Source organism: Platalea leucorodia (assembly GCF_965183815.1).
Source record: "Platalea leucorodia genome assembly, chromosome: 2".
In the NCBI taxonomy this organism is placed as follows: domain Eukaryota; kingdom Metazoa; phylum Chordata; class Aves; order Pelecaniformes; family Threskiornithidae; genus Platalea; species Platalea leucorodia.
The window spans coordinates 21,757,031-21,772,193 of NC_138824.1; the positions used below are offsets into that span (position 1 = coordinate 21,757,031).

Consider the following 15,163-nt stretch of genomic DNA (forward strand, 5'->3'; position numbering starts at 1 on the left):
CTAGGAATTCTGGAGCAAAAATGCCTGTGCAGTTAATGTAAACCTTTGAAATTTATCTGAAAGTCCTATGGGGATATTTTACTTGATGCAAGTGATCTTGCATGCTGTGGTGCTCGTAATGGTTAAATGGGAATAGTTCAAAAGAGAAGGTGGATTGAGCATTCATTCTCAAACAGAATGTTCTAAGAGTGATAATTGGTTTTGGGTTTCTTCTAGGCACACCTGCCACCACATCAGCAGCTACCACAGGCTTTAGTTTAGGTTTCAACAAACCTGCAGGTTCAGCCACGCCATTTGCTTTACCTGCTGCTTCTACCTCAGCGGGTGGCTTATCATTATCATCTGCTCTTACATCGACTCCCGCAGCAGGTAGGAAAATGTTTAGGGGTTTGGGGGGGGGGGAGTGTTTGGTTTTTAACAATAAAACTTTATAGTAAAACAGTTCCACACTCTATATTTTTCTAGTATTGTGGTACTTTAATAAGAAGGTTCACTGGACTTTACTAGTTCTAAATTTGGGTACCCTAATACAGATAGATTTATGGGCAGTATACCATGTCATATAGGCAGCATATAATCTAAGTCACTAGAAGTGTAGCAAGAGCTGATTCATCATGTAAAATCATCATTTTTGCTGTTGTTAACCCCACTGAAGGTTGAAAGCTTCCTACTTGTGCAGCTGAAAAGTTTGGAAATTGTTTACCTTTTGTAGATGGCCTGAAATGGTTAAGTAGTAGTGAGTGGAAACAAGGTTTTTCCAGTGTAGTTCTCATACTGGCACACACCTGCCATCATATTTAACTTAGCTAAACTGCACCATGCATGATGATAATTAGGACTGGAGTTCATTTTTCTTAATCTTAGGAGTGTGCATTTGAGCTCAGTTATCTGTGCCCTCTGTGCTCTGTCCCTTTATGCCTATGGTCTTTCTCTACTCAGTTCTTCCCTATCCTACCAAAAGCTGGGGTGCTTAATTCCAGAAGGCGGCTCAAACTACCAAGGACATGTTCTTGTATCATCTGTCTTATGTTAAACATTAAAATATTTTACACAAAACATTAACATTTCAGCATTTTAATATAAAAAGCCAATAGCACTTGTTAGATCCATTATTCTGTAGAATAAATTCTGTGCCAGGTTCTGGATTATCTAGTGTTCTGAGGGACTCTCAAATATTTTATATGGTCGCAGGTAAATATGGACTAATCAGGATTATAATATTGTAGAACAAAATAACACATAATTCAGAAGTCTCTATGGCTTTGTTTGGAAAATCTGCAGGAAATAAAAATAACAATTGAGTTTAGATCATAGAATCATAGATTTCTTTAGGTTGGAAAAGACCCTTAAGATCATCAAGTCCAACCATTAACCTAGCACTGCCAAGTCCACCGCTAAACCAGGTCCTAAAGCACCACATCTACCCATCTTTTAAATACCTTCCAGGGATGGGGACTCAACCACTTCCCTGGGCAGCCTGGTCCAGTGCCTGACTACCCTTTCGGTGAACAAATTTTTCCTAATATCCAACCTAAACCTCCCCTGGCGAAACGTGAGGCCATTTTCTCTTGTCCTATTGCTTGTTACTTAGGAGAAGAGACCAACCCTCACCTGGCTACAACCTCCTTTCAGGTAGTTACAGAGAGCGATAAGGTCTCCCCTCAGCCTCCTCTTCTCCACACTAAACAACCCCAGCTCCCTCAGCCGCTCCTCATAAGACTTGTGCTCCAGACCCTTCACCAACTTCGTTGCCCTTAGCGCTCCAGCACCTCGATGTCCTTCTTGTAGTGAGGGGCCCAAAACTGAACACAGTACTCGAGGTGCGGCCTCACCAGTGCCAAGTACAGGGGCACTATCACCTCCCTGCTCCTGCTGGCCACACTATTCCTGATACAAGCCAGGATGCCATTGGCCTTCTTGGCCACCTGAGCACACTGCTGGCTCATGTTCAGGTGGCTGTCGACCAACACCCCCAGGTCCTTTTCCACCAGGCAGCTCTCCAGCCACTCCTCCCCCAGCCTGTAGCGTTGCATGGGGTTGTTGTGACCCAAGTGCAGGACCCGGCACTTGGCCTTGTTGAACCTCATACAGTTGGCCCTGGCGCAACGATCCAGCCTGTCCAGGTCCCTCTGTAGGGCCTTCCTACCTTCCAGCAGACCAACACTCCCACCCAACTTGGTGTCATCTGCAAACTTACTGAGGGGGCACTTGATCCTCTTGTCCAGATCATATTGATAAAGATATTAAACAGGACTGGCCCCAGTACCGAGCCCGGGGGAACACCACTTGTGACCGGTTGCCAACTGCATTTAACTCCATTCACTACAGCTCTTTGGGCCTGGCCCTCCAGCCAGTTTTTTACCCAGCAAAGAGTATGCCCATCCAAGCCACGAGCAACCAGTTTCTCCAGGAGAATGCTGTGGGAAATGGTGTCAAAGGCCTTACTAAAGTCCAGGTAGACAACATCCACAGCCTTTCCCTCATCCACTAAGCGGGTCACCTTGTCATAGAAGGAGATCAGGTTGGTCAGGCAGCACCTGCCTTTCATAAACCCATGCTGACTGGGCCTGATCCCATGGTTGTCCTGTATGTGCTGTGTGATGGCAGTCAAGATGATCTGCTCTCCCTAACCTTCCCCAGTACTGAGGTCAGGCTGACAGGCCTGTAGTTCTCTGGATCCTCCTTCTGGCCCTTCTTGTAGATGGGTGTCACATTTGCTGACTTCCAGTCCACTGGGACCTCCCTGGTTAGCCAGGACTGCTGATTTATTAGCCGGTTATGAAAAAGATACTGTTCATACCTTTCAGTTATTTCAGATTGTCTGTGGATGTATTTGAATGCAGTGTTTGCATGAAGGTGGTTTGCTTTCTCTGCAGGAACTACTGGCTTTACATTAAATTTGGGTGGCACAACTGCTCCAACTACAACTGCCTCCACAGGCCTTTCCTTAGGAGGAGCCTTAGCAGGTTTAGGAGGTTCACTCTTCCAGAATACAAGCACAGCAGCAACAGGTGAAAGCTATTTTAGTTTTTTCCTCCTTCTGTCACAAAACATTGAAATTTAACGTGTGCTTGTATACATCCGTAATGTAAGATTTAGTTTATATAAAATCTTAACACTGTGAAAATGTAATTTTTAACAGTGTTACAGATAAGAACAGTGTTGCTATCCATGGACAATAAAAATGAAATCTGAAATCATTGGCTCCTTTCTCATTCTTAAATTCACTTGTACTTGACACTTTTTTTTTTAAATGAAAACACAAGGAAATCTTTGTCATTGCCATAATTAACTCAAGGAAGTTGATCATAAATGGGAGAAGGCAGTGATATACAGGTACCTCCTTTAACTGTGGAGAAGTTGAAAGCTCCTTATTTTGGTGGCTTTTTGGTCTGAATAAAATCTTTAACTGTTACTGTTGTCATTTCATGGCTTCCTGTCTCTCAACTCTAGAGGAAAAATTTGTTGCACTGTATTGTAGTCTTGGTAACACTGCTCTTAAACTTTAAATGAAAGAGAAAGATTCTTAAGGTGCTGATGATAAGTTAGTTATCTAATTAGCTATCTAGTAATATGAAGAAATTACATAAAGCAGTTGTGTACAGTTGTATGAAACTTCATGCAATCTGTTTTCTTCTCTGTTTATTTTGCATCTTTTTTTAATCCAAATGTAGTAAAGGGACACTGAAACTGCAAGCAAGATTATATGTGCTTTTAATTTAAAATAAGTTTTAATTATCAACATTTTAAGTGCAGAAATTACGTTTGGGTTTCTTGTAGGACTTGGGCAGAATGCTTTGAGTTTGACTCTGGGGACGACTGCAGCTCCTTCAACTACTGCCAATGAAGGTCTTGGTGGCATTGATTTTAGTAGTTCTTCAGACAAAAAGAGTAAGTTTGTTTTAAAACATTAGGGGTTTTTTTTCATTGAGAAAATTATCAGAGCACTACAGCATAGACTGTTTCATTGTGTTAGGAGTGTGGAATTAAAGCTGACAACTTTAACTCCCTTCCCCCCCCCCCCCCTTACGAGGCATTTCAGTTAATTTCGTTCTTAGATATTGTATATATAGATATAGACATATATATATATATGTGCTTGTATAGAAGAACAAGATTTTGGTTGCAAATGCAGAGTAATGTAAATTTATTTATTTAAAATCAGTACAAGCCAATATCATACCTGAGAACCAGGATCTAAACCCTTTAGCCTTTCAGGAGTGAAGACTCGTAGGGCCATTTGCCAAAAAGCCGCGGCAGATTTCTGAACAGCTATATATTAAATAGCCACTAGGGGAGGGAGCAGAGCTGTATTTAAGTAATGCATTGCAAATATGAAAAGTACTCGTTTGAAACCAGCTTTCTCCAACTGTAACATCTTAAACTTGGGGTTTTTGTGTTTTTTGTTTTTTGTTTTTTGTTTTTTTTTGAAAGCCTGCACAATAAAAATATCCTATTTTTAGCTGTTATTCTTCGAAGCTCTAGTTCTGGTGGTGTGTAGTTCTATGTGATACATTCTATCGGGTTGTTAAAACCAGTTATAAAAACTTTACGTCTCTGGAGCTTTAAAGTACTTAAGTAAGGGAATATTGAACATTGACATATGGACACTTATTAATTTGTCTTACTTTTATACTTTCAGAGTAAGCTTAACTAAAGCTGATTCTAAAATGTGCATTTTCTCTGGGGAATCAATACTGTTAATTTATCTCTTGATTCCATTCAGGAGCCAAATTTTAAATGAGGTATACCAATAGTTAAAAGAGAAGGAAATATAGAAATGCTATGAAGCCATTTTTACAGAGTAACGTAAGTTGTGGAGACTTAATTCTTCATACTTGTAGAAGAGATGGCATATTGACTGTCCAAACTGGCATGCTCTGCATGATGTTGATTGTTTTTGGAGTTTATTATTGAAACTGAGAGTGATGAAAAAGCTCCAATTCCTAGGTTCTTATGGGACTTCCATTACTATAATACTAAGAAATCACAACACTTCCATAATACACAAGTATCTTAAAATGAGGACCAGAGAACCACAGACTCAAAATCTACTTCAGTCTGACATCTGAAGGTCATCTGAAGGACATTTGCCCAGCTCTTAGGGTGGAAACTTGAATGAGTACCTGCATTCTCCATATGTTGCATAGTGGAACTGGGTTAGCTGGGCTATCACTGTCAGGATAAGCAGAGATCCCCTAGCTATAAGGAGTGGGAAATGTTGAAGGAGACTGGTTTTTGAGTTTCCTTTTTTCTTTCTTCTTTTTTCTTTTTTTTTTCTTTTTTTAAATTTAGGTTTTAATTTAGGAGTGTTTCCTGTAACGGCTAGTGCTGGCTCAAGCAGCCCTGACAAATATCCCTACGTGTATGCTGATACTCAGTTCTGTCAGTACAATTGTTTGTACTGCTATATGAGGAACTGTCTTAAGGTGTGAGGGTGGTGGTTTTATCGTTCTGAGGTTTTTATTTCTTTTCCTTCGTGAAGAAAAGGAAGGAGGACATGTGGCTACCAAAGAAAAGCACCCTAGGAACCCCAGGACAGACAGAGACTAGCATGTGCGTTCTCTCATCTGGAATTCGTTATAAAAGCTTTTCCTTGTGGAGACCAAAGACTGACTGTCAAGTATTTCTTTAAACTAAGGCTGCAGGAAAAGAAGCTGTTCTTATACCTGTTTTCCTCGTGTATTACTAAAAAGAATGTAAAAAATGTAAAAACTGGAGCACTCGCTTGCCCAGAAAGTAGCAAAATCTGATTTCAAATCTGTATCTCTTACTTTGTAAGTATTTTTCTGATGTACAGAAAAAAAAAAGTGGCTGGAGAGAGAAGGCCAAGTATGCTTAGTTTTCTGCCTAATTTTTAGGTTATCAGCTGAGAAAGGAGTCCTAAATTCTGGGGTTTATACCTTCCTGCCACTCCCCCCCCAATTTTGTGTAGATCCCCCCCCCCTTAGCAAAAGGCATAGGGAATGGTTGTGAGACTCCAGGCTCTCTAATGTGCTGGCTGACAAGAGTCTGCAGATGATTTGAGTAGATGTTGCTTTTAAAAGTAGTAGCTTCTCCTGGCAGGAGTGTTTGTGGCACTAGCATTAGCTGCACAGCTACTTTTCTGCCTTGGTGGCATTGAGAGGAAAGTGAGGATGTGAATTGCATCCAGCTGAAGAAGATGAAGCCTACTTCTTGGGCTTCCTGAATGAGTGTTCTTCCTAGCAGACCGCTATGGTATGGGATTACTGCCCCTGGCCATGACTGTTTCTAGTCATGGCCTGTGTTATGTACGATATTGTTTTCAGTTCCATTGTATTACTCAGAGGGATTTGGCATCTTGATCCACAGATCCATAGTTTGGAGCGTGTAGGTGGTAGGTAAGCAGTAACATCTTCAGTTCTGTAAAACCTCATTCATTACTGGACTTAATGCAACAGCAGAATTGTTACGGAAGTCCAATGGGCAAACCTTCATTCGTATTTGAGAGGAGACTGCTATTGCTGAATTTAAACACTTGAATGTTTTGTGGGTACAGGTCCAAGTGAGTTGTGGTTGCGTAAGCAGGAATGGATTTCTTATGCAACTGCAGTTGTTTATGCATTTGTAGTGACTTGTATAGTGACACAAGATGTTTTGCATTACTTTGTGCTAAGAAATTAGCACCTTAACTGTTTAACCATTGTTCTTGAAAAGATATTTATCTGTGAAGGGTGAGTAAATTAAAACCTTCTTTCTTTTATGGCTAGCCTAGTCTGTTCCTCTTATCAAGACAAATCAAGCAGATTGTAGTCATTAGTTCTTCCCTAAAAATCTCATTAAAGTTGTTTTGTTCTTCAAAGCTTTATTTCTGACCTACAGTTTTTATTTTCTAGGTGACAAAACAGGAACGAGACCAGAGTAAGTGTCGGATTTTCTTTGCATTCCATGTCCTATTAGAAAACGGCTAAACTAAATACGTTGCCTTTTCTACTACTTCAGTCTTGAAAAAGGCGTAAATGTAAATAACCAACTTTTGCAATATGGCCAATTTAGTAATGGTGGTTCATCGTTTTGAACATTGCAATTTTCCCATGAAATGCAATACCTACAGCTTATCTGGCATCTGCTATAGACTGATCATGTGGTCTGAAAAATGATTTCTGCAAATGTGTGCAATGCTTACACCACAGGCTTGGACCCTGGCATAGTATCTGTGTGCATTAATCCGAATCATTCCTAGTTGTGGCATACGTGCAGTGGGTGCAAAACTGTGTAATCAGCCACTTGAATGTTTTCATGATATTTAGTAGTTATGCAAAAATGTCTGGCAGTATTAAAGCACCATCTAAACATGCATTCTCTCTTGTAGAGATAGCAAAGCACTAAAGGACGAAAATCTACCTCCAGTAATCTGTCAAGATGTAGAAAATCTACAGTAAGTAGTATTTTTTATTTATGGTACTTGATTAGCTGAAGTATTGTATGCTGATGATGCTCTGTGACAAAAACACCCTACTGCAGGCTGCATGCAGTATAACTTACTAGCCCAAGACCTTTTGGCAGGTTAATCTTGGGAACAGAGTAGACGGATAGTTCTAGTAGCTGAAGTCTTAGGCTGTCTTTTTTTCAGCCTTGTTTTTCCATGCATTTACTCAAATGGGCATGCCTAACAGATATGCTCCTAGAATCTGATCCATCTCTCCCTGGGAGTATTAAGCGTGTTGCACATGCATAGTAAGTATTGAACCTTATGTCCGTATTGCATGTGCATTGTGGATCTCGTACGGAATAGAGAGAACTGCAAAAGAGCCTTCCCTCAGGCAGGAAGGAGGCAGGTTGTAGGCTAGTCAAAGAGGCTGTATGTCCCTGTATTTGTGAGTTCAAAGTAGTAATCACTTTTACATAGATGCTATATATTATTATATATACATATAAGATTATATATTAGTTTGTCAGAGGGTTCAGTATAACATGTTTAAAGACTTGCTATTGAAGTTTAGGCGTTTTTTAGTGGTTTGTTTGGGTTTTTTTTTTTTTTTTACAGTATTAGCATGCTAGGAGTTAAGGTAATACTATGCTATACAGTAAGCTTACCATTTAGTAGTTGATTTTGGAAAAATGAATTTAATAGCTGTTTAAATAATGTGACTGAGAGGTAAACACTTGCGTACTTCAGGTTCAATACATGACGTTTCTTTCCTCCCCACCCCCTTCTTTTTCCCTTCCCCAGGAAATTTGTGAAAGAACAAAAACAAGTTCAGGAAGAAATTAGTAGAATGTCCTCTAAAGCAATGCTTAAAGTACAAGAAGACATTAAAGCTTTGAAACAACTTCTGTCTGTAGTTGCCAGTGGATTACAGAGAAACACTCTTAATATTGACAAGCTGAAAGTGGAAACTGCACAGGTATAATTGAATATAAATTTTGCTATGTAGAGTTTGTATGTTGATTATTTCATATAGGATAAGTAGCCTTCTTTATCCGTCAAGTTAATATATGTGTCCAAACTAACAGTTGTAAACAGAGTGGAAAAATGGAATCCCTTCTAATCTGTTTGGAGTTACTGAGGGAGACTGAAATCTGTGATGTCAGTATTTTCAGATAAATACAACAGCAATAAAACGACTTTTATTCAGGAAAGCACTTCTCTATAGCAAAGGCAACAGAAGCGAATGTGTGCCCCTTTAGTTCAGTTTCAGTTATATATTCAGCTGCTAATGAAGACATATTTGTAACAACATGCTGGACTCCGGAGCAGCAGAAATGCAAGTATGTTTTCTTCTGATGACTTCTAAAAAAAACCCACCCTATAACATTTCAGGGACCAAAATATCTTAATTAGCACTAGTATTCATTTAGTGAACTTGAGTCACAACTCTGTCCACCAGTCTGCATCTTAGCTGTGCAACCAGTTTGAGCTCAAGTTTTGATGCAAGTGCTTTTCAAGTTAAGTTCTGTACCAGTTTTTATTTCATCTGGCATGTCAAGGCTGCTTGCTATATAAATAAGTGTATCTTATTCTAAAGAAAAAAGTTGATATTTTTTCTATATTTTGTGATACCAAAAGGCAATACTCTCTAGTTGTGCCTTGCCAACAGTTTTCTGTGAAAACAAAAACTTGCTACTGCTGTTCTTGTATTTCTGTAAATGATGCAGTTGAGAAGAATTGCAGAACCAGGCACTGAGAAATTCTTAATGGTAGAGTTACTAGAAAGTATTAAACAGAAGTGTACGCTGTAATTATCATGCATAAAGAGATCATTTCCAAAGAGAGGCATTTTTTTAACTAGTTAATCTTTTTTAAAGGCGAAATAATCCCTTTTGTTCTATTTCTTCTCTTCTAGGTATGTTACTTCCTTGCCCTTGACTGTTGCTTTTTTTGTTTCCCCCTCTAGTCCTCAAGAATTGTAACAGGATTTCTGAAGAGTAGAAATTAGATCTTATCTCTGGCAGTTTAGCACAATATTTTCTCAACTTCTGAGAGCTCAATGTGCTTTCAATATGTGCTGCTATTTGTTCATTCCCCAAAATTCTGTTGGTATTTGCAGTTCTCCAACTTTCTGGCAGTCTATTCTTCGAAGAATTTCTAGTTAGATTCCATCACAGTGTTAACTTAAATATATGAAGAAAATATTTTATGTGAATGAAAGTAGAGTTGTAGCAATCTTTCTTTTTGAACACTTCATACAGAACTTTATCTTTTGTTAATTTTCCCTATTTGTTTAGGAGCTAAAGAATGCAGAAATAGCATTACGAACACAGAAAACTCCTCCTGGTCTTCAGCATGAAAATACAGCCCCAGCAGAGTGAGTTACTGTTATTCATAAAAAATAGTCAATAATATAACTTGGAGAAGAGAAGACTCCAGGGAGACCTTATTGCAGCCTTTCAATACTTAAAGGGGGCTTATAGGAAAGATGGGGAGAGACTTTTTAGTAGGGCCTGTAGCAAGAGGACAAGGGGTAATGGTTTTAAACTGAAAGAGGGTAGATTGAGGCTAGATATAAGGAAGAAATTTTTTATGATGAGGGTAGTGAAGCACTGGAACAAGTTGCCCAGAGAGGTAGATGCCCAATCCCTGGAAACATTCAAGGTCAGGTTGGATGGGGCTCTGAGAAACTTGATCTAGTTGAAGATGTCCCTGCTCATTGCAGGGGGTGTGGACTAGATGCCCTTTAAAGGTCCCTTCCAACCCAAACCATTTTATGATTCTATGAACTTCATAATACAATTTTTTTTTTTCTGCTTCTTGTAACATTTGTACTGAATGCTTCATGGAATCAGTGTTTTATGTCTGCACTTAATTTATCTTTATGTCATAGACATGAGAAGTACAGTCTTTCTTTCCAGTAGTAGCGGGACATCAAGAATGTCATAGAACATAACTGTTGCAATTAACTAAATGACAATTGGCAGCTAATATAGATCAGATTAAAAAAAATAGTGGCAAACTAGTGAAGGTTAATCATATGATTTCATTGTGTTACTCATCTAGCTATTTCAGAATCTTGGTCGAGCAGTTTGAAGTACAGCTGCAGCAATACAGGCAACAAATAGAAGAACTGGAAAATCATCTTGCTACTCAAGCAAATAATTCACACATAACTCCACAAGGTAAATGTTTCAATTTTTGTTTCATACATAAAAATTAAGAAATCTTACACCTATAAGAAAAACTTAGTAATTAATCTCCTCTTTTGTTATTGTTGGCTTTTCTTATTTAATGTACAGAAATAAGTGTTCAGATAGATTCTGCATTCTTCAATGTAAAGATTTGGAATTAACGGTTAAATACATAAAAGTTCTTGAGCTTTTTAAGATGGATCCAGTTCCTGAGGTGCAATTTGTAGGCCTGTTTTGTTTTGACATCCTCTATATCCATCTCCCTCCCTTCAGCATCTAGCTGTTACAAGGCTGATGTCTGGCACCTTCTGTCTTGCACTGGGCTGTCTGACCAGACACATGTGGGTGTCTGCTCTGCCAGCTCCAGATCAAAATGGGAACTTTTCCTTAGTTTGGAGCCTGTTGGTATTGTCTTCAGCTCTGACTGACTGAGAAAACTTACTCTTGTTTGCTGCCACATCATTCAATCTTGGGAGAATCTCTCTGGTCAGAGAATACTGACCTCTGGACAGTAGTCTTCTGTTTGGTTGCCATTCCTGTGATCATAGACATTTTGGGACATTTTAGGTACAGGCCCTGCAATAAGCAGTGATTTCAAGTGTGTGGTTTTTTGTGCCAGATGATACTTGAACATCTTGCCATCGCAGGATGGTACTTAGAATCTGGACCTTATATGTCAGTAACGAGAACTGTCTAGACTTAGCTTCCAGAATGGAAGATCTGCTGAATCCTGAGGGTCATCTATCCTTCCATGTGATCTTCTTGTCTGTCTGGAGTGTGAGAGGGATGCTTTCAGATTTTCCTCATTTTTTTTTTTTTTTTAGCAGTTTCTGCTGTAATCTAAAGGTTCGTCGCTTGTGTGGGCAAGGCTCAATCTGTTGTGCCAGCGTGCTCAGACTGTCAGCAAATGATCTAGTGATCTAGTCAACACTGTATTGTGTATGTAGCCTTTACCATACAGGAAAAACTTCCTTTACCATGTAGGAAACCATGACCCTGAATGTCTTGAAAATTTTGAAATGCCTAGTATTCAGTATCAATAAATTGCCTTCAGACTCTTTGGAAACTTGTGGCCAGTCTTCCTAGGTATCACTGCCTCCGCAACCCTGCAGGTTGGCATGAGATTTATTCCCCAGCATTTCCTTTTCAGAAAGAGATGCAAATTATAGTGGAGAAATTCCCCTATGGAGAGGCAGACCTTTTCAGTTCAAGAATCATTGCTAGACCTACGCATCTTCAAGAACTTGATAGCTACTATTTGCATTTCAGTAGGTTATACACATCCTTCAGAGGAAATGCTATACCTGATCTTTTCACAGTGAAAGACCTCTTCAGCACTTTTCTGTCCTCCATTTTGGTACATTGTTTCAGTGCTCCTTTCAGAAAAGCATTTTCTGTCAGCAGATGCCTCATTTTGCCAAAACCTTTGAGATTTTGAGAGCCTTTGAACAGGCTGCCCAGGGAAGTGGTGGAGTCCCCATCCCTGGAAGGTATTCAAAAGATGCGTAGATGTGGTGCTTGGGAACATGGTTTAGTGGTGGATTTGGCAGCGCTAGGTTAACGGTTGGACTTCGTGATCTTAAAGGTCTTTTCCAGCCTAAACGATTGTATGATTCTCTGATTTCCCCTTTAGGATTAAAGTTTTGCGTTAGTTGGGTCAGTGCACTGAAAACACTTTGATATCTGTGTGGGAAGTACAATGTCCTAAATGTAAGATTCTGTGGAGGCAAGAAGCTCCCCATTGTGTTTCTCTGTTTATGATATGCTTGTGGGTAGAGCTAGAATAAGCTGTGATGCTTATTAATCATGTCTTTAAAATATAAGTAAAGTTTCCATTCTACTGCTCTCTTTGGCAAAATCAACTGAACACTTAACTGTGCTTTAAGTCAGAAAGTGGAAAATATATACAAACGCAAGAAAATCTGATTTCACTATATTTATGTAAAAAATGAGGTAAAATGTTCCTGTGTAATTAGATAAAGTTAGGTTAAATAATATTTTTTAGTTTCACTAAATGATAGAATCATAGGAAATGGATTACCATGTATATAGAAATAAACCTGAGAAAAGAGTACTTTTCAAAATAAAGTTTAAGCCCTTTCAGAAAGTGGCCCTTGGATGACTTGTGTCACCCAATTGCTCTCAAATTCTGTATTTCTTATAGACATTAGGTTGTTCTCATGCAGTGGTGTTTGGGTTTTGGGTGGGCTTCTTGCTGCAGTATAACCACTACATCTTTTCACCTGGTAGTAAGGTTGTCACTTACCAATATTTTATGTGCCTCTTACAGATTTGTCTATGGCTATGCAGAAAATCTATCAAACATTTGTAGCGTTAGCTGCACAACTTCAATCAATACATGAAAATGTAAAGGTATGTTGTTTTGATGTGTTCGTGTGTATTTAGTGAAAGAACTACAAAGAGTCACTTTTTGAAAATGTATCTTCAGGTATTCTTTTATTTTTCTTTTTCCCTTCTGTTAAATTAACTGCTTTTAAGAATTTTCAAACTGTCCTGGAGAAGTGCTTTGATTAAAAAAAAAAAAAGTAACTTTTGTTCAGCTGAAGTATAATTTGAATTATTTACTTATAGTGATGATAGCAGCTGATCACAATCATTTAGGTTACAAAATGTTTTTTGTTTAACTCTTTTTTTTTTCTTTTTAATTGTTGATCAGTTTTTGAAATGTCTGTCCTTGAGCTCCTGCTTGTGTGTTTTGCTTTTTGCACAATGACCTCTTGATCTCAAGCAAAGATGATCTAAATCTGCTCTTACTCAAATAGATAACAGAAAAAAAGTAGGTATTCATATGTAAGGTTTTTCAACATATCAAAGAATTTTGGGTGAAAATTGTGTTCTGGCTTGCTTAATTTTTTTTCAACCTGGTTTTCATGGCAAGTCTCATGTATAGGGAAAAAAAAAGACTACTGTGGAAAAAATACTAATGTATCAAAGGTGCAAGTTAGGCTTGTATTTTCCATCATGGACTCTGGCTTGAATTTCCCCTTTACAGTTCTGGACATATTGACAAAATGTCAATGTTCTACAATCCATAATTTTTCTTGAGATCATCAGAACCCTTCTGGGTTACACAAAAAAATTTGGAGAAGAGTACAAGCGTTTGGGATTGTTTCTGCTAAGTGGCTTCCTTAATGGGAGTAGCTCTGGTAAATCATCTGCTTGTTTCCTTCTCAAAGCTTCTTCTGCACAGTATTGCTAGTTCTCTAAACATCTGAAACTTTTTACTTTTCCTGAATAAAGCTCAGGAATACTGAGGATCTTGTATGAACTAGATTCCTTGCATTGCATTGCTTCTCTCAGCGTGGATATTCACTGGTTTACAGCTATCTGCCATCAGATGTTTGTGCTGCTCTTAGTTAACTCGGTTTTGGTACCAGACACAGAATATATCGGCTCCTTCATAATTTTGGCAGAATTACACAAAAAGGATCCCAAATGCGTTCTGCGCTCTTCACTTCTGAGATCTGAGTGTAGCCTGAACTCATGCAGTGGTCTTTGTGATGATATATTTTTGTTGTTCTTCAATATGAAGAGCTGGATTAGTATGCAAGTATAAGCAATAGTATCTTCAGTACCTTGTCAGCGTGAGTGAATAGGAAAGACTTTACTTCAGCTTAAGACGTATTCTATTGCCTGAAACTAAGCGGTTGATTTGAGGATTTTTCTTTCTTTTGGGGAATTTTTTTTTTTAAGACTTTCATCTAGTGGGTGGACATAAAGACTGATATTTTGGAAGACACAATTATAACTAAAGCTTCAAAAATCAGAAAAAATGAATGCACTGCTTAAGTGGATCTGTCATTCTTACCATCTGTTTTAGTTTATCAGCTAGGAGGTGCTAGGAGAGGAGAGCAGTTTTGAAACTGCTGTGTCTGCCTTATTTGATGGTTGTGATATGGTTTGTGAAGGCAGAGCTGTAACCACAGTTCATTCCTTTGTCTGAAGTAAGCTTTCTGGTTTGTACATACACTTTGACTCAAAGGGCTGAAATTGTAGAAAAATATGGCCTGAAACATCTTTGCACAGGGGTAGTTGTTATAGATCATATATGACTATATAGATACATTCTGTATCCAAGGTCAGTGAAGAGCAAGATGTGCTTGAGCACAATTCAGGTACAGAATGTCATTAAATCATTCTGCATAGATTAGCCGTAAGAACTGCTCTACAATGTCTAATGGCATTTGTCAGCTCCTATCGCAGTCAGTATAGCATTGTATTAAATCTCATCAGAGTTCTACAAACATCTTTTCTCTCCAAAGGCAGCGCTCCTGATGTGACAATGAGGTCATCCTTTCTCTGTGTTTCCTGCTGTTGCTCATAGACTTAGGATTACAGCTGTTCAAATCCTGAGTCAGAATCTTTGGACTGTAAGCTCCTCTTCTTGGAAACAAGCATATCCTTAGCCAGGAACACAGGACATAGTATGCCTTCCTTAAAATTCAATTGAGCTTACTGTTCTTTGCTTTTAATAAACATTACATTTGAAGATTCTCTGTTAGAAGATGGAAATCATTCTATCAGTTCTTTAATTGAAGCCATTTATTCTTTTTAT

The 15,163-nt window shown here is 38.6% G+C and overlaps 1 protein-coding gene across 7 annotated transcripts in view; it reads left to right on the forward strand.

Annotated features, from left to right (window-relative positions):
• Positions 1-15,163, forward strand: part of NUP58 (nucleoporin 58) — a 39,551-nt gene that overhangs the window by 6,582 nt on the left and 17,806 nt on the right. For 5 of the 7 annotated variants that reach the window (XM_082332468.1, XM_082332471.1, XM_082332467.1 and 2 more), the window contains exons 4-12: positions 217-369; positions 2,877-3,011; positions 3,781-3,891; positions 6,858-6,882; positions 7,334-7,399; positions 8,195-8,369; positions 9,691-9,770; positions 10,460-10,578; positions 12,878-12,960. In XM_082332468.1, the coding sequence (XP_082188594.1) occupies positions 217-369; positions 2,877-3,011; positions 3,781-3,891; positions 6,858-6,882; positions 7,334-7,399; positions 8,195-8,369; positions 9,691-9,770; positions 10,460-10,578; positions 12,878-12,960 (947 nt within the window). The remainder of the gene's footprint in view (positions 1-216; positions 370-2,876; positions 3,012-3,780; positions 3,892-6,857; positions 6,883-7,333; positions 7,400-8,194; positions 8,370-9,690; positions 9,771-10,459; positions 10,579-12,877; positions 12,961-15,163) is intronic. The other 2 variants (XM_082332469.1, XM_082332470.1) reach the window with 2 other exon arrangements.